General features: G+C 40.3%; 1 protein-coding gene across 2 annotated transcripts in view; it reads left to right on the top strand.

Annotated features, from left to right (window-relative positions):
* The window catches only part of atp11a (ATPase phospholipid transporting 11A), a 139754-nt gene that overhangs the window by 86625 nt on the left and 26840 nt on the right, over positions 1-26289 (top strand). For both annotated transcript variants that reach the window (XM_060825823.1, XM_060825824.1), the window contains exons 16-24: positions 3206-3279; positions 3738-3841; positions 6451-6632; positions 11983-12234; positions 18959-19136; positions 19707-19809; positions 21836-21981; positions 23269-23328; positions 23784-23911. In XM_060825823.1, coding sequence (XP_060681806.1) covers positions 3206-3279; positions 3738-3841; positions 6451-6632; positions 11983-12234; positions 18959-19136; positions 19707-19809; positions 21836-21981; positions 23269-23328; positions 23784-23911 — 1227 coding nt within the window. The remainder of the gene's footprint in view (positions 1-3205; positions 3280-3737; positions 3842-6450; positions 6633-11982; positions 12235-18958; positions 19137-19706; positions 19810-21835; positions 21982-23268; positions 23329-23783; positions 23912-26289) is intronic.

Here is a 26289-nt window from a genome sequence, read left to right as displayed (position 1 = left end):
TTTATGCCACTCAAGTTCCCAGTCTGGACAGTCAACCTATAAATGTGCTGGCTGTATTGGGACTGAAATTGTTCTCCACATTAGCATCAGGTCGTCAGTCTACCACATTCTGTTATACGTGACCTTCATTACAAAGCATAGCAGCATTTGAGATACAAGATATCCTGTTTACTTCTTCAGGTAATCAGCGCCTGGGATTTTATAATTAGTTTTGATTATTATGGTGAATGAACTTTAATAGTTTGATTCTGGATTAGTGGTGCTGGAAGAGCACAATAGTTCAGGCAGCATCCGAGGAGCAGCAAAATCGACGTTTCGGGCAAAAGCCCTTAATCAAGAATAAAGGTAGAGAGCCTGAAGCGTGGAGAGATAAGCTAGAAGAGGGTGGGGGTGGAGAGAAAGTAGCATAGAGTACAATAGGTGAGTGGGGGAGGGGATGAAGGTGATAGGTCAGGCAGGAGGGTGGAGTGGATAGGTGGAAAAGAAGATAGGCAGGTAGGACAAGTCATGGGGACAGTGCTGAGCTGGAAGTTTGGAACTAGTGTGAGGTGGGGGAAGGGGAAATGAGGAAACTGTTGAAGTCCACTTTGATGCCCTGGGGCTGAAGTATTCCGAGGCGGAAGATGAGGCGTTCTTCCTCCAGGTGTCTGGTGATGAGGGAGCTGTCATGTTTATTAAGTATTGCCTTAGCATTGAGACATTTACCTGCTATGCTCTTGAACGCTTTTTTATAGTATTCCATGAACTATGCTTCATACAATGATTAGTGATCTTACACTTTACATTTTGACCATGTAACTGGAGCTGTAACCTGGCAGGTGCAGGGAGAACAGATTATGTTTCATGTTCCTTTTCTTTTCTTCCTGGATTGGGGGGGATGCAGTGTTTTACCTGATAGATCTGCTGTATTGTCTCAGGAGGATCTGAACTGCACATCTGCTCCAGTCTGACCTGAGGCTGCCTGAGCACAGTGTGATGACGGGCAGTCACATCCACCATCTGTTCCCATCATTGCTTCCGCATTGCCACAAGGCTTGCTGGAGTTTCTGCAGTATCTCTCCCAATCCTTCATCAAGTGCAGCTCATGTTCCATTGATGAAACACCTGTCACTATGTATAGGATGCTGGTTCATTAAGTATTTGTCTTTCTCTGAGATGTGCTGCTGAGCAGAGTGAAGAACCTCATTAACTTTTGGTATTGCCATCCAATACGTTGGTACTATTTGTACTTCCAGACAACAATAAAAGACCAGAGTACAGACCAGCTCTCATAGTCAGAACACTGAGCAGATACATTGTTGATATAGCCTTTTTGTGCAAGACAAGACTCACTGAGAAGTCTCAACTTGAGTAGAAAGGCTCATGCCCGAAACGTCGATTCTCCTGCTCCTTGGATGCTGCCTGACCTGCTGTGCTTTTCCAGCAACACATTTTTAGCTCTGATCTCTAGCATCTGCAGTCCTCACTTTCTCCTCGCAGGCTACGTATTCCACCAGGCTGGAATATCGGAGGACCATTCTCAACAATCAGCCATGGGCTGTGCTATGCAATTTGAACTAGCACACCAGCATGACCTACTTTCCATGAGAATCAACAATCATCTCATGATCCTTCACATACTTTTCCAGTAATTCTTCATGATTTTGACTATTTCCCCCTAACAACAGGACAAGAGGTAGGACAATAGTGTCTACCTTTGCTATTGGCAGAGTTGTAGTATTGAGGTACACGTAAGAGCAGACTTGATTAGAAAAATTGAGCAAGTAAACATATGGTTATTAAAAGTGAGTCATGTTACAGCTGCCTGTCCTACTTCTAATCAGCTTATCTCTCAAATTCTTCCTGCTATTAGGACAAGTGGATTCTTTTTATGATAAAAAGAATCTGAAAGGAGTCATGTCATGGATTATACTCTGTTGCTTTCAAACCAATTCTTAGGAATTAATTTAGAGTACAGAACACTTAATCTAATGAGTCATTTGCTTAAAAATCTGCTGAAAGTAATTGTTCTTAAGGATTTTTTTGAAAACAAGTCACTCACCTCTGGTTATCTGTGAGATGGATAAAGAAGTACACAAATATTTGATAGTCTTTGAAAAACATTTGACTGTGTGTGCATCTCTGCAAATGAACAGGTCTACATCACCATAAAGACTTTTGGGAGGATCTAACCTTAGATCTGTCTCCTAGGAGATCCAACTTTATTCTCCCACCCAGTCCATAGTATGATCACAGTGGGTGGTGCTTATTACACTCAGTCAAGTATTAACCCTTTCCAATCCTTCCAGACTAATATAGAACACACTGAAGCTATATTTAGAAAAATCAAACACTTTGGAGGGATAAAGTTAGGCGGTAGAGCCATAAATCTTGAGGTAGATGACACTTGCTTGACAGCTGAGGCAATATAGTAATTACAGTGAAGTTTAGATGAAGTCAGCAATACTGATAAAGCACTTAATATGAAAATGTATGTTAGGAAGACCAAAGTGATGATAGTAAGAAATACACAAAACCAAAGGTGACATTCTCATTTGTATATAGAATACGTATGCAGATTTTGTATGTATCAGATTATCACAGAAGATGCTAGATATGACACTGAAATTACCAGAAGAATTGCTTTTGATTTTAAAAAAATCAATTCTAAGAATATAGAATAAGCCTGTGTTCAAAAAAATGTTTGCTTAACTATTATGTCTGGCCAACACATTTAAATAATCGTAAAGCATGTGGGTAACTGCATAAAACTGGAAGTCTTTGAAATGTAGGCATACAGAAGGAGGGTTAGAATATCCTCAGAAGAATGGATAAGCCGGTGACGATTCAAGGGAGACAAAAACCCAGAAGAGCCATGAGATACCTTATCAAGAGTTGTAAACTGAGGTATTTAAGCTATCTGATAAACTGCAAAGCAAACACACAGTGCACTGCTTTGAAGGCATGTGTCAGTGGTCAGAGCAATGAAGGAAGTCCAAGAGTTATTTTGGACAAGTAACATCAAAAAAGCATATATGTGAGCTACCACATGAGGTCTGCTTATAGTAGAAGTGATGCATGTAAGTTTGTATCTAACCCACAGTAAGAACAAGAAATCTGAAAAAAATAAAAATCAGTATTTCAGTTAACTGGAAATGTAGACATATTTTCTGTATGTGTGAGAAGTATGTTACTGTTAAATTCACATCTTTCCATTCTATTTCAGATACGAATTACTCCAGATATTGAATTTTGACTCAGTGAGACGCCGTATGAGTGTCATTGTTAGATCCATAACGGGTGAGAATGACTTAGTGGCTGGGAGTGGATCTGACCTTTATAAATTCAATGTCAGTATGTGCGTCTGAGTCAAAGGTGCTTGTGATCAAACAAGATACGGCTGAGTATGGTTGGAAGAGATGCAGGTATTGCAGTTGGACATTGTGTGAGTGTGGGTGATATTGCATGTGATTTGTGAGCATGTGAGTGGAATTGGATTAGGTACATGTGTAGGATGGGATTAAATCTGCTATGAATGCGAGAATGGTATGTCATCAGGCAAAGTTTAGGATATTTGGTTTAGAAAGACAAAGTTCTAAGTTTGTGCTGTTCTGTGCGATTTTTTTTCTGTCAATTTTCTTTCTCGTGCAGGATCGGTGCTTTTGAGGCAACATTTATCATTCATTGGCTGTGTCTAAATGTCACTCAAACTATCGTATAATATTTCATTAACATAAACCTTTTTGTCTCTTTAATAGGTGAAATAATCTTGTTCTGTAAAGGAGCTGATTTATCCATTTTCCCCAGAGTGAAGGCAGGGAAGTTGGACCTAGTCAGGCAAAGAGTGCAGCAAAATGCAGTGGTATGTTAAGGCAGTTTGAATGTTGGTTCAAGTCTTTGTAACATGACTGCTAATGTCTCTATGTTTGCTCTGCCTTAAACCTTGAAACTATTCTATAAGTTTAAATAGTATATATTGAAGAAAAGAATGATTAATGCATCTCTGGCCCCATGGGATTGTCACCTGGTAAATTTGTTTTGAAGTGGTGGTTATCCATATAGGGCCCAGACAATTATATTCTGAAAGGTTATTTTATGTGTATGTTTGGGCTCTTGGGATTCATTTCCAGACTCAGCAGTTTCCTGCCTTTAATTTTTTTATTCATTCATGACCAGCATATATTTCCTATCCCTAATTGTCCAGAGGGCAGTTAAGAGCCAATCACGTTGTTGTGGGTCTGGAGTCACATGTAGGCCAGACCAGGTGAGGATGGCATTTTTCTTCCCTGAAGAGTTTTTCCGACAATCGTTCATGGTCATCGTTAGACATTTATTGAATTTTATTGAATTCAATTTCCACCCTTGCCATGGTGACATTTCAGCCTGGGTGCCCAGGACATTACCTGGGTCTCTGGATTAATGGTCTAGCGATAATACAACTAGACCATTGCCTCCTTGCTGTGAAGGGCACCAGTGTAATTGCACAATGCTCATTCTATCTTTACTTCCAGGTCTCCTCTGATAGTAAGTCTGCCACTAAAAATTGAACATGTGACAATTTTTGGCCCAACTTTGTTCTCTGCCTTCTGTCCTTCATCTTGTTCTTGCAATATTAATTTTTCCTTGATTACATCTGCACAGTATATTATCCAGTTCAAATGGAGCAACTGGCTCCACAATTTCTTCATGTTTATTCTTTTGTGTGATGTGGACAAGGTCAGTTTTGTTGCCAGTCCCTTATTACTCTTTGTGAAGCTGCTATTGAGCTTCTGCCTTGAATTGCTGCAGTCCAATTTAGCGCAGGTGCATGAGCAGCACTGTTATGGAGGTGGCATCAGGAATGTAACTTAGTGACAGTAAGAAAGGCTTTAAGTGTAGTTCCAAATCAGGAAAATATGTGACACCTCCAATACAATTTCTATAATATTCAGATAAAGTGTTTGTACCTATATTCGATGATTAACAAATCAACTTGGATCATTTGATGAGGCCAAGAAATATATGGTTCTTTTGAAATTATTCTCTTTATTTTTTTTCAAAGGGTTTTATTTTAAGATGATAAAGTTTCCATTGTTTAATGGTCAAATTTCCACTATGACTTCTGTTTACTTCAGCTTCCCATTTCATTCTGCCAAGCTCCAGTGGCTCAATTGTCTCTATCTGGGAAATGCTAGAAATTCTGGAATGTGTCCAAAGTAATATTGACTGTGCTTCATGTGCCAGTCATTTCAAACTTCTCCACATGCAAGAAGAGTAAGTATTTCTGGTTAATGGAAGCTTGGAGCGGAATATTGGGACTATTCTTGGAGCAATGCCTGTTCTCCCAATGGCCCTGAAATTGAATTTTGTGTCTCACATCAATAATTTGAGCCAGCTGTAAGTGCTCTCCAGTGCAGCCTAACCATGCTGACATATAATGTTATGCTTCTTGCCAGGCTGCAGCTACCCTCAAGAGTGCTCCTGCTCCATCCAAGGGTTGGGGGCTTACATTTGGCATCAGGCCCCTCACGAATATATGCAGGCTCCTAACCTCTTGTTTAAGCGTCTCCCTGCTGTAACTGCACAACGCTCATTCTATCTTCACCTCCAGGTCTCCTCTGATAGTAAGTCTGCCACTGGCTTAGATGATAATTCCAGATGTTGTTGTCCCACCAAATATTGGTGTCCATTGGCGAGGTGAACTTAATCTCTCTGGGTTCTGTGCAATACATGCACCCATACACTGAATGATAGTTTAACTTATTGAAGCACAGTCTACTTCAATAAAATGCCCCAGCTGTCTACTGCATTGAGATATTAAATTGCTGAGTTTTAATTGAGATTGGTACCTGGTAAATATGTAAACATAATGGCTGGACTTCAAAGGCACAGTCCTCAGCAACTCTGCTGACTCCACATAGCTGCCTGCATCATACAAAAGGCAATAGCCTTTTCCTATTACCGTAAGCATGACTGCGTCTTTGTATTGAGCTCCCCTACTCCAACACTGATCCTGGCCTTGGCCATTTATTGGTCACAGCATGCGCAGCATATCATAGGCAAATTTTGTAGACACTATCATGCTTTTTTTATGAGTGAGTCTAGATTTTATTGGCTATGACATCCTTGCGACTGTCAAGAATGTGAAAGTAAGTTCTTCCTTACTGAATATGCAAATTTAAGTCAGTTGAACACGACCTTATTTTCATCACTTTCTATGAGGTTATCTGACTATACTTTGTTCTTGTGTTTCATTCACATTTAAAACTTCCAAATCCAACATGTTGCAGATGTTTGAAGACATGAAAGCTGATCTTACAATTGAAATCAACAAGTATTTTTGGCTGAACATATTTCCAAACAGTTTCTGAGAGTTGGAGTTGAGTGACTGCAAAATGTTGCAATTTTGAATTCTGTAACATAGCAGCAGCTATTCATACTGGCTTTCAGTAGTGTACTCTGGTATTGATCATATTTTTTTATCAATTTCAGGAGGGACTGCGAACCTTATGTGTGGCTTACAAAGTCCTCACCAGTGAAGAGTATGACAGTGTTCACACACTCCTTCAGAATGCAAAACTAGCCCTCCAGGAACGTGACCGGAAGCTTGCTGAAGCTTATGATCTGATTGAAAGTGATCTTGATTTACTTGGAGCAACAGCTGTGGAAGACAGGTTGAGTATTTTGTTATCAAAATTTGCCCCTATTGACTGAATTATGTCTGGGTAATACTTTATACATTGGATCTACTGTATATACTCACGTATAGGTCAGTCTTACATAAACAACGACCCCTTATTTCGGCCAGAAAATCTTGTATTTTCCATATACCTTGCGTATAAGTCAACCCTAATTCGTCACAGATCAACCTTTATAAGTTAATGTGCCTGCCTGTTGGATTCGACTCCTGCTTTCCTGTCTACTGGCTGGACCGCTCCGTTCTGGGTCTCCCAGTCTGCTGGCTGTCAGGTTTTCCGAATTACTGTAATCTGCTGAGTCAGTTTCTGAGGTTTACCACAGAGTGAACATATTACAGGGAACATTCAGGAACCGGGGACTGCCTGGAAGGTAAAGTTCCCGTTTTAAATGATCAGATGGATATTGACTTATTTGTGATTGTCTTTCTATCGCTAGTACACGTAAACAACCCTTTATCTGAAATCCAAAAAGCTCCAAAGTTGGAAGGTTTTGTTTATGAAGTTTTTTTCTAAATAACAAGGTTGTTTGGTGCGCTAACAGTTAACCCAAGTCGACACCCACTCGATGCATGTCAGTCAGATGCATCGGCAAGCCTCAATTCTCTCTCGAGGCCTGTTTTACTCAGTAAGTCTGCTCCTCTGGTAAGATTTTTACAAAGTTCACCATTGAACTGTCACTTATTCTGGAATTTGAAAAATTCTGAATTCTGAAAACCAGCTGGTCCCGAGCATTTTGGATAAAGAATTGTGCACCTGTACTTCTACTCAAAGATGAAATGCAAATGACAATCAAGACCAGAATACAATTTTTTTTCACCATGTGTCCGGAACTCAACCACAGTAGATATTACCTGTATAGTATGTGCAAGCTGGGGCTATTTTACTTTGTTTGACAATGCTAATATCCAGGATATTGTTGCTTATTATTTAATAGAGAGATCTGGCTCTTTGTTTGTCCATTTTTGACTTATGCCTAGCATGAATTTTATCCCCTTAAAACCAATACTGTGTTCACTATATAAGTCGACCCCAAATTTCACCTCAAAAACAGTCTTCAAAACTCAACTTATACACAAGTATATACAGTAACTAAAAGTAGATGGTGCTAATTTAGTTTCATATCATAACCAGACTTGGGATTTCAGCATGCAAACTGAAGAAGCGAGAAAGGTGGATTAGAAAAGACCAGCAGATCAACTAAGCCTCCTCAGGATCACATTAGCTGGGGGATCAAAGATAAGCGGTCCTTTCCCTGCACTCGTAAGTTGTAACTATTGCTCATAAGAGCAGTAGTAGACTACATGGCCAGTTGAGCCTGCTCCACTATTCGCTATAATCTGACTAATCTTGGGCCTCAGATACAATGGTCCTTCATTCCCTATAAAACTCAAAATTTGGTATCCCAGCCTTAAACATTTTGATATATGGTTCTTCCCTAAGTCTCCTTGGAGTAGAGAATTTTAAAGATTCCAGAAAGGCACAGTGTGTTCTTCTTCAGTGCTACAATGATCCTATGATTCATTATCCTTTGTGTGAACTAATTTCTCTTCTTCTCAGACCTAAGTAATGGGATTCTTATCCTTTTACTGTTTTTGAGCAGTGAATATGAAAACCATCCCCAGTGTCTTATTATGCTGTTTCAGAATCTTGCTTTTTTTTTTGAAGATCACCCCTTGTTCCTCTGTACCCAGGAAATATAGGGGCTAGTTTACTCAGCCTGTCATTTGTAGTTCTGTGGTATATCTCTGTATAAATATGGAGGCCAAAACTCCACACAGAACTCCAGATATAATCTCAACCCTATGCAGAACTAGCAAGATTTATTTATTCCTGTACTCCAGTCATCAAAACCATATACAAAAACTTATTATTTGCTTTCTGAACTGCATTTTGCACCTGAATGTTGACTTTCTGCATTCCTTGTGTGCGCATATTGAAGACTCTTGTAATATAAACATTAACAGGCTTCACATCTTTTAAAGAGTTTTCAAGTTTTCTATTCCTCCAATCAAAACAAACACCTTCACACTTTGCCATGTTTTACTCCATCTGCCATCCTGTTGCCCTCGCACATAAACTGGCTGTAACTTTTTGTTGCCTTTCTGTGTCATCTCCACAAATTGCCTTCCGACCCAACTTTGTATCTTCAGTGAATTTTGATGCATTACTCACTAGCTCTTCACATAAGTCAGTAATACTGAGTGTAAATAGCTGAAGCCTCGGAAATTATTTTTGCAGCCCAGCACTATTCACAATCTGCTTACTTGAAAATGTTCCGTATTGCCCATTCTCTGTTTCCAGTCTGTTAATAAATTAATTATCCCTGCTAATATATTGCTTTTAGTATCATGAGTCCTTATCAAGCTTATCAACCTTTTGCGCAGCTCCTTATCAAATTCCTTTTGAAAATTCAGATACAATAGTCCACCTTAGTGGTTACATTCTCAATAAATCTTAATAAATATGTCACACAGGAATTTCTTTTTATGAAGTCATGCTGTACTTTTATAGTAAAATCACTTCCAGCATTTGCTAAATGATGATTTATATTTGGCTAGTTCACTGTTTCTGTTACTCCCTCCTTTAATAAAGTGATGTTACATTTTCCAATCTGATGATGACCATTACCAAACATAAGGAAGTTAGGACAATCAAAGCTTTAAGAACCGAGTGTGCACACCATTGGATCCCAGGAACTTGTCAGATTTCAGTCCCTTAATTTTCACATTCAAAATGGCAGCCACGTATCAATATGTCACCATTGACTGCACAGTTTTCTTCACCAGTCAACGTATGTGTTAGGTTCCCAAAGGCTGTAAGAGTGACCTGATCGGCAGTCTCGTAAATAGTGTTTGAGCCATTTGCTCACTGTGTAGCTTGACCCTAAAATAGAGTACACCACACTGTCCTACCGGATAATGGCTAATTTAATCAGATTAATGCTCGTTGCATTTCACACATATTGAAGTCTGGATGCAATGTTTTATGTTCACTGTTTCCCAGTGGATCTTTCACAATGACATTAGTAATTAATCCTGCCTCATTACTCCATTCCTAATTTCCACCCATACTGATTATATTTAATGATTTTCTGAGGCCAGATTCTTTCTCACTAATATACTTATCTCAACCTTAACTAATGGAGCTCCCTGTGTTCCTTTGTCATTCTGTCTTTCCAGCAATTATATACCATGGAATATTAATTTCTCAACTTGATGGTGATTTGATGTAATCATTTATTCCCGTTCGTGCCTTTGATTCATCAATTGAAGATTCTTCATGAGTTCAGATAAAGAACCTTTAATTTCATTTCTTTTTGCTTCTATTCCTTGCAATGGCTTTAAACACTGCAAATTTCCATTACTCCCTCTGTCCCACTCTGCTGATATTTACCCACATTATTTTAATGTTCTATTGCCTTCATCTTTCTCTTTGGATTTCTAAATCTATCTTCAATCAAACTCTCCCCTCACCTTTTAAAGTCCTGCTGGCAGCCCTAGTTAAATGCCAGAATATTGATTTCTGCCTGATTTATATCTGTGCAAGTCAGCTCAATGGAACAATTTTCTCATTCCTTAGTATCAGTGCCAGTGCCAGTGCCTCAAGAATTGAAGCATCTTGTTCCTACAATACTTTTAATTCTCCAATCTGTTGATTTTATGCCACTGATGTCTGTCTGCTGTGACGATCTAAAGATAATTAATGTTGATGGATTGTGTTTTTATTTTGAGCTTAACTCTCTTGTCAGAACATCATTCTTGTTTCTCCCTGTGCTGTTGCTACCCACCAGAGACCATGACAGTTGGGTTCCCTACCAACTTCCACTCCAATTCCTTTTCTAAATGCAAGGATATATCTTTAATTCTGGCACCGGGCCAGCAAAATAACCATTGGACTGCCCATTCACAGCTGATTATAGTTTCACCTATCACTACCATATTCCTGTCACTCCCCACCCTTTGAATGTCATCTTGCATCATGGTGCCATAGTTAGTCTGTTCATCGGACCTTGCAGTTTTCACCCATTAAGGTAGCAAACTCTTTGTACTAATTCAGGGGCAGAGGCTCCTCTCACTGCATTCTGGATTCCCCGTACCTGCCTGACTCGTAGTCACATTCTCCTGTATCCCAGATCATTGATCAACTCTAAATTTCTATCTAACTTAAGACATGTGACAGTCTCCTGGAACAAAGCATTCAGACAATCTTTCTCTGATACCTTGCAGTGTCCACAACTCAGTGTCCAGCTCTGCGACTCTCAATTAAGTGTGTACAAGTTGCATACACTTACTGTTTGTGGATTAGCCATGCATTCCACAGATTTCTACATGTTGAAGTCATAATTATTACCGTCTTAGTACTTAGGTCTAACTTTAACTCAGATTAACTAAATGAATACTAATTTACACACCTAAATTCCAACCTCCTATAATCGAAGATGCTGGAAGAAGAATTGCCGCTACTGAAAGCTACCAAAGCATAGAGAACATTAACTCTCTGCTGAAGTCCTATAAGTACCAAATTCCTGATTTTGTACTCTATCTACATTGTACCTTTTTAAAGAATTAAATTTAATAGTACAGGAGTGAAGGTGTATATAATGTCATCACATATGGCGTCATCTTAGGTACAAAGAAGTAAAAGAAACGTAGTTTAAAAAGTTAAGCATAACCGACATAGAATAAGTAGAAAAAAATTGAAATAACGTAAAAGTTAACATCAGAATCCTTCTTAATATAAGCTGGAAAAAAAAATGGATAAAGTTAAAAGTTCAATAGTCTTTGAAGAGTCCTCTGCTTAACGCTCTCAGGAAGATTTCAGCTGTCTGTTCTCTGTGCTGAAGCCACAGATATTGGGGGTGCTCCCTCACCATTCCCTCTTCCCACATTGGGCTGTGACGCCATCGCTGCTGCTGCTGAAGCTGCTGAGTCACTGATCTCCTGCTGCCTCTGGAACATACCCAGGCAGGATCCATGTGTTTAGATGTAGTTTTCTCTCTAAAGGTCCCTTACTTTTGTTTGATCCTGCCCTGATATGACACTCATTCCTACAATGATGTAATCTCCTGAAAGAAATTGAAAGAAATTCAGGGTAATTAGCAGAAAAGGAAAGAGACTTTGTAAAATTCTCTTCACTCCCTTAGGCAATCATAACCAGTTCGAGACCACGTGCAATGCACTACACTCAGTATTCTGCAAGAAGGGGCTTGTTTCAAGTTTGGTTATTATTTGCTTCAATTCCAACACACACAACTGTAGGCTAATGTTGAATCAATACATTAGATTTTTCAAACAGTAATCCATTGTTGAATGTGATTGCTCCTCAGATTGCAAGACAAAGCTGCCGAGACTGTGGAAGCTTTGCAGAAAGCTGGAATGAAGGTGTGGGTTCTTACAGGAGACAAGATGGAAACAGCTCAAGCCACGTGCTATGCCTGCAAACTTTTCAGAAGAAGTACACAGTTATTTGAGCTGACGACTAAACGAATAGAAGAGCAGAGTTTACATGATGTTCTTTTTGATCTGAACAGGACAATTATCAGGCAAAGTGGTAGTTTGCCAAGAGACGCTTACTCAGGGTGGGCATCTCTGTTAATCCTTCACTTCATTGCACAACATGTTAAATGTTACAATTGCAGAAAAAACAAGTTATAAGTTTGTGCTTCTCAGTTCTGCATTAATGGGGCTTTTTTTCTGGCATTAGATGTTTAGGTACCTAATACCAGTGCAAACAGGTCAGAAATTTGTACCAAATTTCAGTTAGGCCCAGTTTACGACTTTGAAATTTTACGGTTCCAATTCTAGAAAGCACAGAATTATTGAGAGTATCCATACTGACTAGGATCAGGCCAAAATCTGAAGCTCTTTTTGTAAGTAGCAACTTGAGATACTTTATGCACAGGAACAAAGAAGGGTAAGAGAAGATTGCAAATATTTTAATATAATTGACAGTATTGATAAAGTGATTAAGTTAAAATAATTTCTTCTTGGAGAGTCATTGCAAATTAGATTATTGATTTCCCTCTCAAACCGCTACCCTGAATTTGGATGGTGAGTCACTTGTAATGTCAGAAGTCTTGTGAAAAACTGTTCACATTCTTCTGTTTCCTGCTTGCCTTTGCAATCCATCGCTTCCAAACTGTATTTTAAGTGTAAAACACATTTTGTAACTGTGGCTGGGTGTCTATGATTAATGGATATACATCTCAGTGTTCATTAATTTTATCTTGACAATACATTAATGTAAGTTTACTCACGATTGACTTTAGATGAACGAGTCTTTTGTTACCCAGCGTATCCTACTAGCTCCCTTTACCCAGAATGTAACATTGACGGCTGCCCAATCTCAGAGTACCCTTGCATATTTAATACAGATGGAACAATTGTGGCCCTAGATTTGCAGATGGTTTCTTTGATTCTTGTAACCCAGAAAGCATCTTTGGTTGTGCTTAGTTTTCTTATTGTTAAACTAATTCTTTTCCATTAATTATCATGGAGAAAATATGGAACATTTATTACCCTGGTTGGATTTGTTATGTAGAACTTACTTGGCTGTGACAGTGACCGCTTGTTTTGTACCAACCCAAATTTCCTAGCCTGTTGACCATAAACCTTTATACAATTCCTTCCCTGTGCATCTTAGCCTTTTAAAGTTTTTATTCTGCATCTGTACTCTTCTCATATGTTCTGTTTCCTAAATTCTCTGCTATTTTTGTGGAGACATTTTTGAAATGATTTCCCTCAAGTCAACTATTAAAAGCTTTAAAAAATATAAAAAGATACATTATAAGCTTGGCAGAGAAGTGGGTTTCAAGACCATATTAAAGATGGAGAGCTGAAGATTTGAAGAAACATTTCTAAAGGTGATTGATGGATCTTAGCTGATTAAACCACATCATTATTTGGTGGAAGAGTACATTGATTCTGGTCCTTAATAATTTATAACTAAGCTACTTGGTATTAGATGAGTACAGTATTCTTAAGAAGAGAATGGCTTGAATATATTGCACAAAGTGATGTTTGGGTTTTTTTTTAATAACTTCTCAGGGACTGTAAAGATAATCTGTGAGGCAGAAGATGTGGCGATGATTTTTAATAACGACTTTGTCTTCATAAAAGCAGAGGTCAATGCAGATATTGCAACAGAGGAATGTATAAGAATGATAGTGAAGAAAGAAATATTAAGAGATTTTCCAAATGGTAAAACCAATCAAAAAAAACTTGGAAATTAACATGCAGGTCATATTGAGCTTCCAATTTGAAGTATACAAAGTGAGTCAGACCCATATGTCTCATTCCATAGTTTTACTGGTTTTGTTTTCTGGGCTGGCAATTTTCAAAATCGAAAAGTCACCAGGATTTCTTGAAATTTATCCTAAAAAAAGCAAAAAAAAACATAAGGTGACTTGTTTTTTGGGTTGTTCCAAGAATTAAAGAAAAGCTGGAAGGCATAACTTTTCAATCCATTTTAAACATGTAAATTGTGCTCTGGATTTCAGTATGTGTTAATCAGCTGATCAAACATTATTTGTGGCAACTAGATTCTAAACCTACCCTTTACCATGTGAACTATCCAGCTGAATCATTGTCAAGGTAATATATTCTCCCTAAAGTGATGTGTCCAAAGTTTTCTCACCATTCCAAAGAGGCCTGCTCCACACTTCGGACATCTGGTCTAGCATGTTGTTTATGTTTCATGTTGAGATGTGGCACCCTTCGTGCATTTTTAACTAATTTTTCTGCAATCACCATTTACTGAACTGTGTAATTTGTTAAAAGCAAATGATTCTACATATTATTCCACACATTTGTCAGAAATATTCTGTCTTTACAGTGATTATTTGTGAGCTTGTTACGATTCCTGTTCATACTCACCAATTCAAGAGTGTCTTTTGCATTCTAACTCTTCCTCCGCCTCCAAATTATATTCTGATAATTGTCACTGTGTTGGTCCAATCTCAGTTGTAGTCCAGTTCAATTTATTTTGTTAGGAGAAAGTGAGGACTGCAGATGCTGGAGATCAGAGCTGAAAATGTGTTACTGGGAAATCGCAGCAGGTCAGGCAGCATCCAAGGAGCAGGAGAATCGATGTTTTGGGCATAAGCCCTTCTTCAGGAATGAGGAGGGTGTCCCAAGCAGGCTAAGATAAAAGGTAGGGAGGAGGGCCTTGGGGGAGGGGAGTTGGGAATGCGATAGGTGGAAGGAGGTTAAGGGGTGGGTGATAGGCTGGAGAGGGGGTGGGGGCAGAGAGGTCGGGAAGAAGATTGCAGGTCAAGAAGGCGGTGCTGAGTCTGGCTGGGACTGAGAAAAGATGGGGGGAGGGGAAATGAGAAAGCTGGAGAAATCTGCATTCATCCCTTGTGGTTGGAGGGTTCCTAGGCAGAAGATGAGGCATTCTTCCTCCAGGCGTCATGTTGCCATGGTCTGGCGATGGAGGAGGCCAAGGAACTGCATGTCCTTGGCGGAGGGGGAGTTAAAATGTTCAGCCATGGGGCGGTTGGGTTGGTTGGTCCGGGTGTCCCAGAGGTGTTCTCTGAAACATTCCGCAAGTAGGCGGCCTGTCTCCCCAATGTATAGGAGGCCACATCGGGTGCTGTGGATGCAATAAATGATGTGTGTGGAGGTACAGGTGAATTTCTGACGGATATGGAAGGATCCCTTGGGGCCTTAGAGGGAAGTGAGGGGGGAGGTGTGGGCACAAGTTTTGCATTTCTTGTGGTTACAGGGGAAGGTGCCAGGAGTGGAGGTTGGGTTGGTGGGGGGGTGTGGATCTGATGAGGGAGTCGCTGAGGGAGTGGTCTTTCCGGAACACTGATAGGGGAGGGGAGGGAAATATATCCTTAGCGGTGGGGTCTGTTTGGAGGTGGCGGAAATGACGAAGGATGATACGATGTACCTGGAGGTTGGTGAGGTGGTAGGTGAGGACCAGTGGGGTTCTGTCCTGGTGGCGATTGGAGGGGCGGGGTTCAAGGGCGGAGGAGTGGGAAGTGGAGGAGATGCGTGGAGAGCATCGTCAGCCATGTCTGAGGGGAAATTGTGGTCTTTGAAGAAGGAGGCCATCTGGGTTGTTCGGTATTGGAATTGGTCCTCCTGGGAGCAGATGCGTCAAAGGAATTGGGAATATGGGGTAGCATTTTTACAGGGGGCAGGGTGGGAGGAGGTGTAATCTAGGTAGCTGTGGGAGTCAGTTGGTTTGTAGTAAACGTCCGCGTTGAGTCGGTCGTTGAGAGGTCTAGGAAGGGGAGGGAGGAGTCTGAGACCCTCCAGGTAAATTTGAGGTCGGGGTGGAAGGTTTTAGTAAAGTGGATGAACTGTTCAACTCCTCGTTGGAGCACGAGGCAATGCCGATACAGTCATCGATGTAGCGGAGGAAAAGGTGGGGGGTGGTGCCAGTGTAGCTGCAGAAGATGGACTGTTCCACATATCCAACGAAGAGGCAGGCATAGCTGGGGCCCATGTGGGTGCCCATGGCTACTGCTTCGGTTTGGAGGAAGTGGGAGGATTGGAAAGAGAAGTTGTTCAGAGTGAGGACCAGTTCAGTCAGTCGTAGGGGGGTGTCAGTGGAAGGAAACTGGTTGGTTTCGCAGGAAAGGAAGAAGCGGTGGGGTTTGAGGCCTTCGTGATGGGGGATGGAGGTGTATAGAGACTGGATGTTCATGGTGAAGATAAGGCGTTGGGGGCTGGGAGAGCAAAAATCATGGAGGAGGTGGAGGGCGTGGGTGGTGTCCCTAAAGTAGGTGGGGAGTTCTTGGACTAAAGGGGACAGGACCGTGTCGAGGTATTGGGAGATGAGTTCGGTGGGGCAGGAGCAGGCTGAGACAGTGGGTTGGCTGGGGCAGCCAGGTTCGTGGATTTTGGGCAGGAGGTAGAAACGGGTGGTGCGGGGTTATGGGACTGTGAGATTGGAGGCAGTGGATGGGAGATCCCCTGAGGTGATGAGGTTATGGATGATCTGGGAGATGATGGTTTGGTGGTGGGAGGTGGTGTCATGGTCAAGGGGGCAGTAAGAGGAGGTGTCTGTGAGCTGGCGTTTAGCCTCAGCAATATAAAGATCGGTGCACCAAACTACCACTGCGCCTCCCTTGTCTGCCGGTTTGATGGTGAGGTTGGGGTTGGAGTGGAGGGCTGTACGTTGCAAGGGTGAGAGGTTGGAGTGGTGAGAAGGGTGGACAGATTGAGGCGGTCAATGTCAAGGCGGCAGTTGGCTATGAAGAGATCGAGGGCGGGTAAGAAGCCAGCACAGGATGTCCAGGTGGATGGGTGTGTTGGAGGCGGGAGAAGGGGTCATCAGAGGGTGGGCGGGAGTCCTGGTTGAAGAAGTAGGCACGGAGGGTTTGATGGTGAGGTTGTTCCTTTGCCAATTCTTTTAAATTGAAGCATTTTTAAGATTGAATCACAGTAAGATGGTATCAATGGCAAGGATGACATCTATTTTTGACCATTATTTTCCTAAGAAGGTAGCAATGGGTCTTATAAAAAAACGAAAATGATTTTAACAGGATGCAAAAGGAGGAAAGAAAGCAAACTGTGGGGAGGATACATGTGTCCGCAAAAGGTTATATTTATTTTAAACAAGATTTTAGCAGAAAGATTAGAAAAGCAGAATATTCTTTACATGAAGAGACATCTGTAGAGGGATATAGGGATTGTTGTACATGAAATAAATTAATATGTAGGTGCAGCAAGTAATTGGAAAGACATATGGATTGGTGACACTTATTGCAATAGAGATGGAGTATAAATGTAGGGAAGTATTACCACAACAGTGCAGTGACTTGGTAACATCAGGTCGAACGTACTATGTGCAGTTTTGCTATCTTGGCAGAAAGAGGGGTAAAACTGCATTGAATGCAGTTAAGAAAATGTTCAGTCAGCTGATTCCTGGGATGAGCAGGTTGGCTTGTCAGGAAAAGACAGACATGTTGGACCTACACTTGTTGGAGTTGGGTGAGGCGTGATCTTATTTGGAAGTACAAGATTCTAAGGGAGTTTGAAAGGGTTGATGAGAAGAGGAGATTTCACGTTGTAGAGAGTCAAGAGCAAGGGTGCACAGTTTCAAAATAGGGGTCTTCCATTTCAGACAAGATGAGTAGTTTCTTCTCTCAGCCTATATTTGAAATTCTCTTGCACTGGGGGCAGTGAGGCTGTGTCATTGGATATATTGAATGCTGAATGATTTTTGATTGGAAAGGAAATCCAGGGTTTGGGGCCCAGGCTGCATAATGGTGTTCAGTCACAATCAGACTGGCCAGAATCTTATTGAATGGCAGAGGAGTCTCGGTGGACCAAATGGCTCACTCCTCCTCCTATTGTTACTTTATACAACTAAGAGGCATATGAGGCCACTTTGGAACCATACTGGTGTTGCAAGGAGTTATGTTTAGGCTGCACTGAGTGAGGGTGATAGGTTCTCTTTCACTAAATCAGTTGCAGTTTTACAAGATTCCAATAACTTCACAATCACTTTTATTGATATCAGCTTTTTATTTACAGGCTTTTTTTAGACTGCCTGAAATTCTCAAACTTTCAAGGTAGGATTGTTTGTCCAGTAACATAGCCAGATGTCATGCGGACAAACTTTTTATGGAGTGGTTAGCGTCTGGAATGCATTGCCTGAGAGTATGGTGCAGGCAAATTCAATAATGTTTCAAATGAAATTGGTATCTGAAAGGGTGAGGGAGTGACACTAAATGAATTGCTCTTTTGGAAGGTCAGCACAGATATATGGTTGGCACTGCTGCCTTGCAGTGCCAGGGACTTGGGTTTGAGCTTTGGGTAACTGCGTGAAGTCTGCATTATTTCCTTGTGTCAGTGTAGATTTCCAGTAGTACTCCGGTTTCTTCCCACAGTCCAAAAGACATGAATTTCAGTGGATTGGCCATGGTAAATATGGGGATTTGGGGAAAAGATGGGAGAAGCGGGTATGGTCTTCGAAGATTTGGTGCAGACCCATTCGGTTAAAGGTAGAGACTCTATGACAATGGTCAAATGGCCTCTCAGATTTGTAGTCAAGAGTATGGTGCTGGAAAAGCATAGCAAGTCAGGCAGCATCCGAGAAGCAGGAGAATCGATGTTTCGGGTGAAAAGAAGGGCTTTTGCATGAAACATCGATTTTCCTGCTCCTCGGATACTGCCTGACCTGCTGTGCTTTTCCAGCACCACAGTCTTGACTCTAGTCTCCAGCATCTGCAGTACTCACTTTCGCCTCTTAGATTTGTAGCCATTCTATGACTTTATTTGCCATATCAAAATTGTTAGTGTTTGGGATAATTAAGCTGGGATTGTTTTATTGCTGTGTTTTAGATTTTCCCAGCATGATTTACATGATTATGGTTTGATCATCGATGGGACCACACTCTCACTCATCATGAAACCTGCTGAAAATGGTTCTTCAAGTAATTACAAAGATCTGTTTCTGGAAATATGTCGCAACTGCAGTGGAGTCTTGTGCTGCAGAATGGCACCTTTACAGAAAGCACAGGTTAGCCTTGAATACCCGTCTATGTATTTTAAATTTTAAGTTATTGCTGAATTAATTGACTGTTCCTTTGAAAGCACACTTTAATGTTCCATTTTGAATGTTTATGAAATTGCTCATGGTATTGCTCACAGTAAGTCAGAAATTTGAGCAGAATAGAGTTGTTATATCAAGTAGCATTGTTATGGCAAACACAGCGCTATAGTTGCTGAATTAAGGTGAAATGCTATATATACTCAGCTGATCTGGCAGCATGTATGTAGAGAAAGAAAGAATGTTACTATTTCAGTTCTGAAGTCATTTCTGATGAAACGTCATTCTGAAATGTTAACTGTGTGTCTTTGACCACATTTGCTGCCAAGTTAACACTCCATTATTATGGTTTTTAATATTTTCAGTATTAGTACATGCTCTTGCATCCATATGTTGGTGTGAGTTGGAGAATGGATCATGAAGCAAGAGAATTTCAAAGTCCCTGTCCCCAATATTATTTTGTGATATAATGCAATCAAAGGATGTTAAACTTGCATTGCACCTTTATTCCATGTTTGTTCCTTTAACCTTGATTTGCAGATTGTTAAACTAATCAAATCTTCAAAAGAACATCCCATAACCTTGGCAATTGGTGACGGGGCTAATGATGTCAGTATGATTCTGGAAGCCCATGTCGGAATCGGTAAAATGATCTATTCGTTTTAAAACATATGTTCTCTATATTTTGATTTGTGATTAATACCCAGTAGGATCTCACTGTTACAGTGTTTGGTGAAGGTAGAAATTAGAAACCATTTAATCTATGGGAGTTTGATCTTAGGCTGAAATATGTCCTCATCTGTGTGTCTCTGTGACTTAATTAATACCTGTCTCATTATGCACTGTTGCTCAGAATCTACTTCAGCCATTCAACTTTCAAGTGCCAATAGAACTTGTAATCACATTGAGTACATCAGAAGAGGTGCATAAACAGAAGAAAACCATTAGCCTTCACATGACAGTCCTGCAGACTTTTATATCTATGGTGAAAATTTCAAGTTCCAGAACTTGCACCAGAGGGAGCACCACTCTTCACAATCAACATCAGAAAATGTTCCCAATATTGTATCTCCTGAATGCCTCCTGGAAATCCTTGTAGATACCATTTTTAGGCAATCATATATTCGCCACATTTTAGATCTCATTAGAAACCTTCAACCAGATAAGTCAGACATGGACTGACTCTTTTGCCACTTCATATTTATTCTGCATTCGATCGCTTTGGCCCAGAATTTGTTTCCAAGGAGGGGAGCTTGAGTTGGGAAACTTACTGACTACTTCTGTCTTGGCAGAAAGACACCCAAAATGTCACAGTCTTCACTGCAGGATGCAGGTGTCCAATGGACTTCAGCTGACCAACCCCAGACCCAGAACATATGCAGCCTCGAGGATGGGTGATTGCCAAGGCAGGCTATTAGACCAGGTGCCTTAGTTTTTTGAGGCTATCCCAATTGCTTTATAGGTTGTAAGGTCCTCTAGTCTTCAACTCACTTATATCACCTCATCCACTGCCCATACCAAATTCATACCAATGCATGCTGTATTCATCCATTCTATTCGTTTATTTTATGTACAGCAACATTGAACGATACAGTAACAATGGCATGTGTGGAACTACTCAGAAAAATCATCCATTCATAAATCTTTTCCTTGATAAAAGAGATAGTGACCTGACAATTCATTGTAGCCATTTAATTCTGTCAGTCAAGAAAAGTCAACAATTTTCTTCAGCTGTCAAAACAGACCTCCCTGGTGAGAAAATCTTTTAAAACCACAAGAACCATATAATTTAGGGGCAGAAATGAACTATTTGACCTGTCGAGGTGGCTCAGTCATTCAATGAGATCGTGGTTGATCTCAGAATCCTCAAATCCAATTTCTAGCCTTCTTTCCACAACCTATGATTCCCTTACTGATTAAAAATTTGTATCTCATCCCTGAATATATTTAATGAGCCAGCATCGAGACCCCTCAGTGGTAAAGAATTCCACAGATTTACTGCCTTCTGAAAAGTTTCCTCCTCCTCTCTGTCATAAATGCACAACCGCTTATTCTGGGATTGTGCCCATTTGGTTCTAGATTTTCCCACAAGGGTAAACAGCCTCTTTGCATTTACCCTATCCAGCGCCCCTGTAATCTGTGATTTTGTGCTGGAAAATGAATTGAGCCATCTGACCTATTTTGTATAGGGCTTCCACTAAATTAACAGTGCATTGAAAAATTTCAATATTCTCCTTAACGTAACTGAGGTATACGCAAATGATACATAACACGCTGATCAATGTTGGAAGGCATTGCTGGCATCTCCTAAGGAGGTTTTGCGTTCAAATCCTTAAGCAACAAGTTTCCTCAACTCCTTACCAGACTACTCTTCACATTTTACATTGCGAGGCTGCTTCCCTATGTGTAACTGAGCTGAGCCCTATGAATTCAAAGAATGCCAGGCTCAATATCTCATGGACAGGCAGCTGTTGTGACCGGACGCTGATTTTAATCCTGACCCAATATACCTACCCAAATTCTGTATCACAAATAGGCCGAAGACAGTGGGAAAGTTATATTGAGGGAAACGGCATGTAGGTACAATGTGCATATTTTTAAATCCACATTTATTTTGTGACTGTAGTCATTCTTTAAGTGTTTGACAACCTGTGGTTTTGTTTCTCCAGGTATTTTGGGCAAGGAAGGTCGTCAGGCTGCTCGAAACAGTGATTATTGTATTCCCAAGTTTAAACATCTGAAGAAGTTGTTGCTTGTTCATGGTCATTATTACTACATAAGAATTGCCCAACTTGTCCAATATTTCTTCTATAAGGTAGGTGATTCAAATTTTATTTTCTTGTTAAGGAAAACAAATTAGCTTTTTAGTCTCTGATTAAAGTACATTTATAATTGCTAATTGAAGCATCATCAGATCTATCCCACACTAAACATAGTAAAGGCTTCAACTTCAATCATGGAATCAATAAGTTGATTCAAAGTTAAACATTGCGTCCTTGAGCTAGTTGTATGTCTCTGAGCACGTAGTCTCCTTGCTGTAATATTAAAATGACAGTTGCCAGTGCAGAATTGAAATGCAGCACCATCCTATTAGTGGATTAGAGATGTGCCCGAAGGGTCTTGGAACTTTTTATCTGATGCCAGTGTCTGTGGACTGTGGCCATGGAGCTTTCCCTGAGATAGGAGTGCCCGGTTTACAACAAGGAGATTTTTTAGAGCAAGCAGTAAGCTGAGTCCGCCAAGTTATCACCCTGGTTTCCTTGTCGAGTTTTCCCAAAGTCCAGCTTGTTTGTTAAGATAATTGTCTGAATATTAATGATGTGATGTTGTACCTTTTATTAAGTATTTAACAAGTATTAATCACTGTCAACTGTCATCTTACAACTGCTTAACAAGAGTCTGACTATGCCGCTTGTGAAAAGCATGAAGACAGTGCAGGTTGTCACTAATGTTATGTTGGACCTTGCTGCACTTGTTACCTGATACCAGCACGGAGCTCACATTGCTTGGACCCCTATAAGATTCCACCCAGGGTACAAAAGTAAGCAAGTTTGGTCGAAGCTGTATTGAATATGGCCTCAAGAGAAATAGTGAATTTAGGAATGGACAGCATACTTTGGGAAAGATGTGAAGGCATTAGAAAAGTGTAGAAAAGATCCATGAGAATATTTCCAGAGATAACCTCCATTTCTTAAGGTAGATCGAGACTGTTTTAAAAGAAGACGAGATTTAATTGAGATATTGAAAATCATGAGGTGTCGAGATGGAGTACATAGGGGAGAAGCTGTTCCCACTTTTGGAAGGATCAAAAGGGAAGAAATTTAAGGTAATGGGCAAATGTTGCAATGTTAACACGACAACAAGTGTTTCCATGCAATGAGAATTTAGGGTCAGCAATGCAGTGCCTGAGAATGTGGTGGAGGCAGGTTCAATCCAAGCATTCAAGAAGGTATCAGGTTATCTGAAAAGGAAGAATGCACAACACTGGGAAGAAGATGGAGGGGTGGCACTCGATGAATGGTCACCTTTTGTTTTGTAAATAATCTGTGATCATATACTTGTGATGTTTTATCATTAATCACATAATTGTGTTGTTTTCCAGAATGTTTGCTTCATATTCCCTCAGTTTTTGTACCAGTTCTTTTGTGGATTTTCTCAACAGGTTAGTACTCTTCTCCACAACTGAACTTCTTATGGTCAAGTCATTTAGTTTCTTATGAAGTATAATGCTGTGAATATAACTGATCATAACGAAGAGGAGCACAATTGCAGTCTTTGTTGATGAGGAGAAAGAAATGTCAGCAACGAGCATAGGTGTTTCAGTAACTTTGTTTAAATTGTATGATTGCACTTTTTGCTATCAGATTTGTATCAAGTCAGCAGTAATTCATGCCATTGTGTTAAGAACAGGTTAGTGTCTCTAAAGGTTGAATTATGGGTGGAAATAAGCTGTTGGGGCAGTTGCTGAGTTAAAGCTGAGCTTCCTTCCAATAGGTTTGCTGCTTATAATTCTAGTGGTGATGCAAACTCAGACTGGTCTGTCAGGGTTTGAAATTCTGGGTCAACATTGTTACTTTAGGAGAATGCAAAATAATGAAGGAATTTCTCTCTTTCCAGCCATTGTATGACACTGCATACCTTACATTGTACAACATCAGCTTTACCTCTCTCCCCATCCTGTTGTACAGCCTTATGGAACAACATGTTAGCATTGATACTCTGAGAAGAAATCCATCTTTGTACAGGTAGGTATGGGGCTTTGAGCATACGGTTTATGTTACAATTATTATATTGTTCTAATGGATTAAATTCAGCAAGCCATAATGTTAAGGGGAAGCATGTTGAAAGCAATCATGCAAGTGCAGCTCCACCACCAGAGTGTGCAATTGGCTAATTGATCTTTACTCCGATGTATTGAATTCCCAAAGAAAACCTATTGAGTTTACAGGTGAAATGAGCTGAAGTGAAATAATCGATCAAAAGTTGAAAGGTGGCTCACTGGTGAACTTCAAATATTGAATGAATTGTAAATTAGATAACTGGCGAATATGTTGCGGTGCAGGTTTTTTTTGATGAAGGACTCTCAAATTGAGCATCATATAGTCATAGAATCCCTACAGGGCAGAAGGAAGCCATTCAGCCCATCTGGTGTGCACTGACCCACTGAAGAGCATCCCACCCAAACTCATCACCCCACACCCTATTCCCATAACCCGGCCTTTACCACGGCTAACCCACCAACCTGCATGTTCCCGGAACTACAGGGCAACTTAGCATGGCTAATCCACCTAGCCTGCACATCTTTGGACTGTAGGAGGAAACCGGAGCACCCAGTGGAAACCTACACTGATTAAGTAAGCATGTGTAAACTCCAATCAGACAGTCACTGAAAACTGCATTGGATCCTGGGTCCCTGGTTCTGTGAGGTAGCAGTGCTAACTACTGAGTCACTGTGCCATCCCTCAGGTCATTTGCAAGTTTCCTCATAATTTATAGAATCATACAGTACAGAGGATGACCTTTAGTCCATTGAGTCCGTACCACCAAAACTGCCCTAGTCCCATTCTCCAGCACTTGGCCAATAGGTTTGAATGTTATGATTATTCAAGTGTTCATAATTCTAAAGAATTATGTTCAGATTTTCAAATGCAAATACCAAATCACTGCCTTCTCTTATTTCCTACCCGAAACATGCTATAGATTTTCTCTGCTTGCTGTAGTAAAACAAGAGCACAATAGGTGATAATAAGAGTAGGAGAAGCAGAAGTGAACATTCAAAATAAAGCTTCATTAATATAGCAAAATCAGCAGACTCCACTATTATCTAGTCCCAGAATCCCAAGAGAGAATGGAGAAAGGGATGAAGGCACTTGACATAATTTTGCATAACTGTTTAGGATGAGGTGATAGTACTCTTCGGTACGATGCCATGAACATGACTGTTGTTGTTTGACTAGTCTGTGGTACAGCTTGCCAATTCTAGCGCAAGTCTTGAGATGACAGTAAGAAGGACTTTAAAGCATCAACAGGACTGTGTGTCATTGTCATTTCCACTGCCTTGCTGGATGCAATCTTTTTATTTTATCAAACTTTGTAGCTAATTGCAAATTTGGAGAAGTCTTAAGAGTTGACCACATTGCTGTGGGTCTGGCATTACCTGGCTGGACCAGGTGAGGATGACAGATTTTTTTGGTTAGTTTAGACATGCTAGATCAACGGCAACCATGAATATTGGAGATATCTTTGAGCCCTTAGTGATCGGATGTCTCTGACCAGTTTGCTTGATCACCAGATGCTTTGTTCTTTGAGAGGTTGAGAGAAAGCCAAATACAAATCTATCTCATCTGCTGTGCTAAAGCCATTGCTTGGAATAGGTTTCGTGTATTCCCATGTCTGGGTCATTGTTTCTAAGGTGGATAATAGCAGACAAGGCTTCATCTCCAATATCTGAAACTTGTCATACAGGTGGAAATTAAAGGAAAAGAGATGCAATTTTCTTCAAACCAGTCTGATTTCAATCTCTTTTGATACAAGTGTGAATTTCAATTCAGATGATTTTATTTATTCCACATTGGTTTGTGAAGTTTAGCTCAATCTGTGGTCAGAATTAACTTTATTGGCAGGTGATCACTGTTGCTATTTTTAAGTCCGTGTCTTTCATTTTCAAAATTATTTCCGTCTGTGAAAGTCCCAGGTATTCGAATAAGATGATGGATGTCAGCAACAAGACCATATTTTGCAACTGTCATGACAATTGAAATATTGTATGTCAAAATAATACTTTTAAAGCTTAGGCTTTTAAACTTTGAGCATATAAACAGCAAAAAGATTATTTTCATTAGCTGGTGAGAGACTAATAAGTGAGCACATTGAGAATTTTTACTGGATAAATGGAGGGGGAATTAGAAAGAATACTGCAGAAATGGAATTGCATAGACATCTTCAAATGAAGAGTTAGTGACAAATATAGAGTGAAAGGCTGAGTGAAATCTTAAATTTTGAGTGAATACCTGCTATTTGTGGTAAAGTTAGATCTAACCAGTATAGGTAGACTGGGGAGAGTGCCACAAAAAAATCTTAAGGTTCCATCTGACTTGGCTGTGATGCATTTGTATTGGTAAGA

This window comes from Hemiscyllium ocellatum, chromosome 6 (assembly GCF_020745735.1).
Source record: "Hemiscyllium ocellatum isolate sHemOce1 chromosome 6, sHemOce1.pat.X.cur, whole genome shotgun sequence".
Lineage (NCBI taxonomy): Eukaryota > Metazoa > Chordata > Chondrichthyes > Orectolobiformes > Hemiscylliidae > Hemiscyllium > Hemiscyllium ocellatum.
Note: the sequence above shows the minus strand (reverse complement) of the source record. Positions and strands in the feature narration are given on the sequence as shown.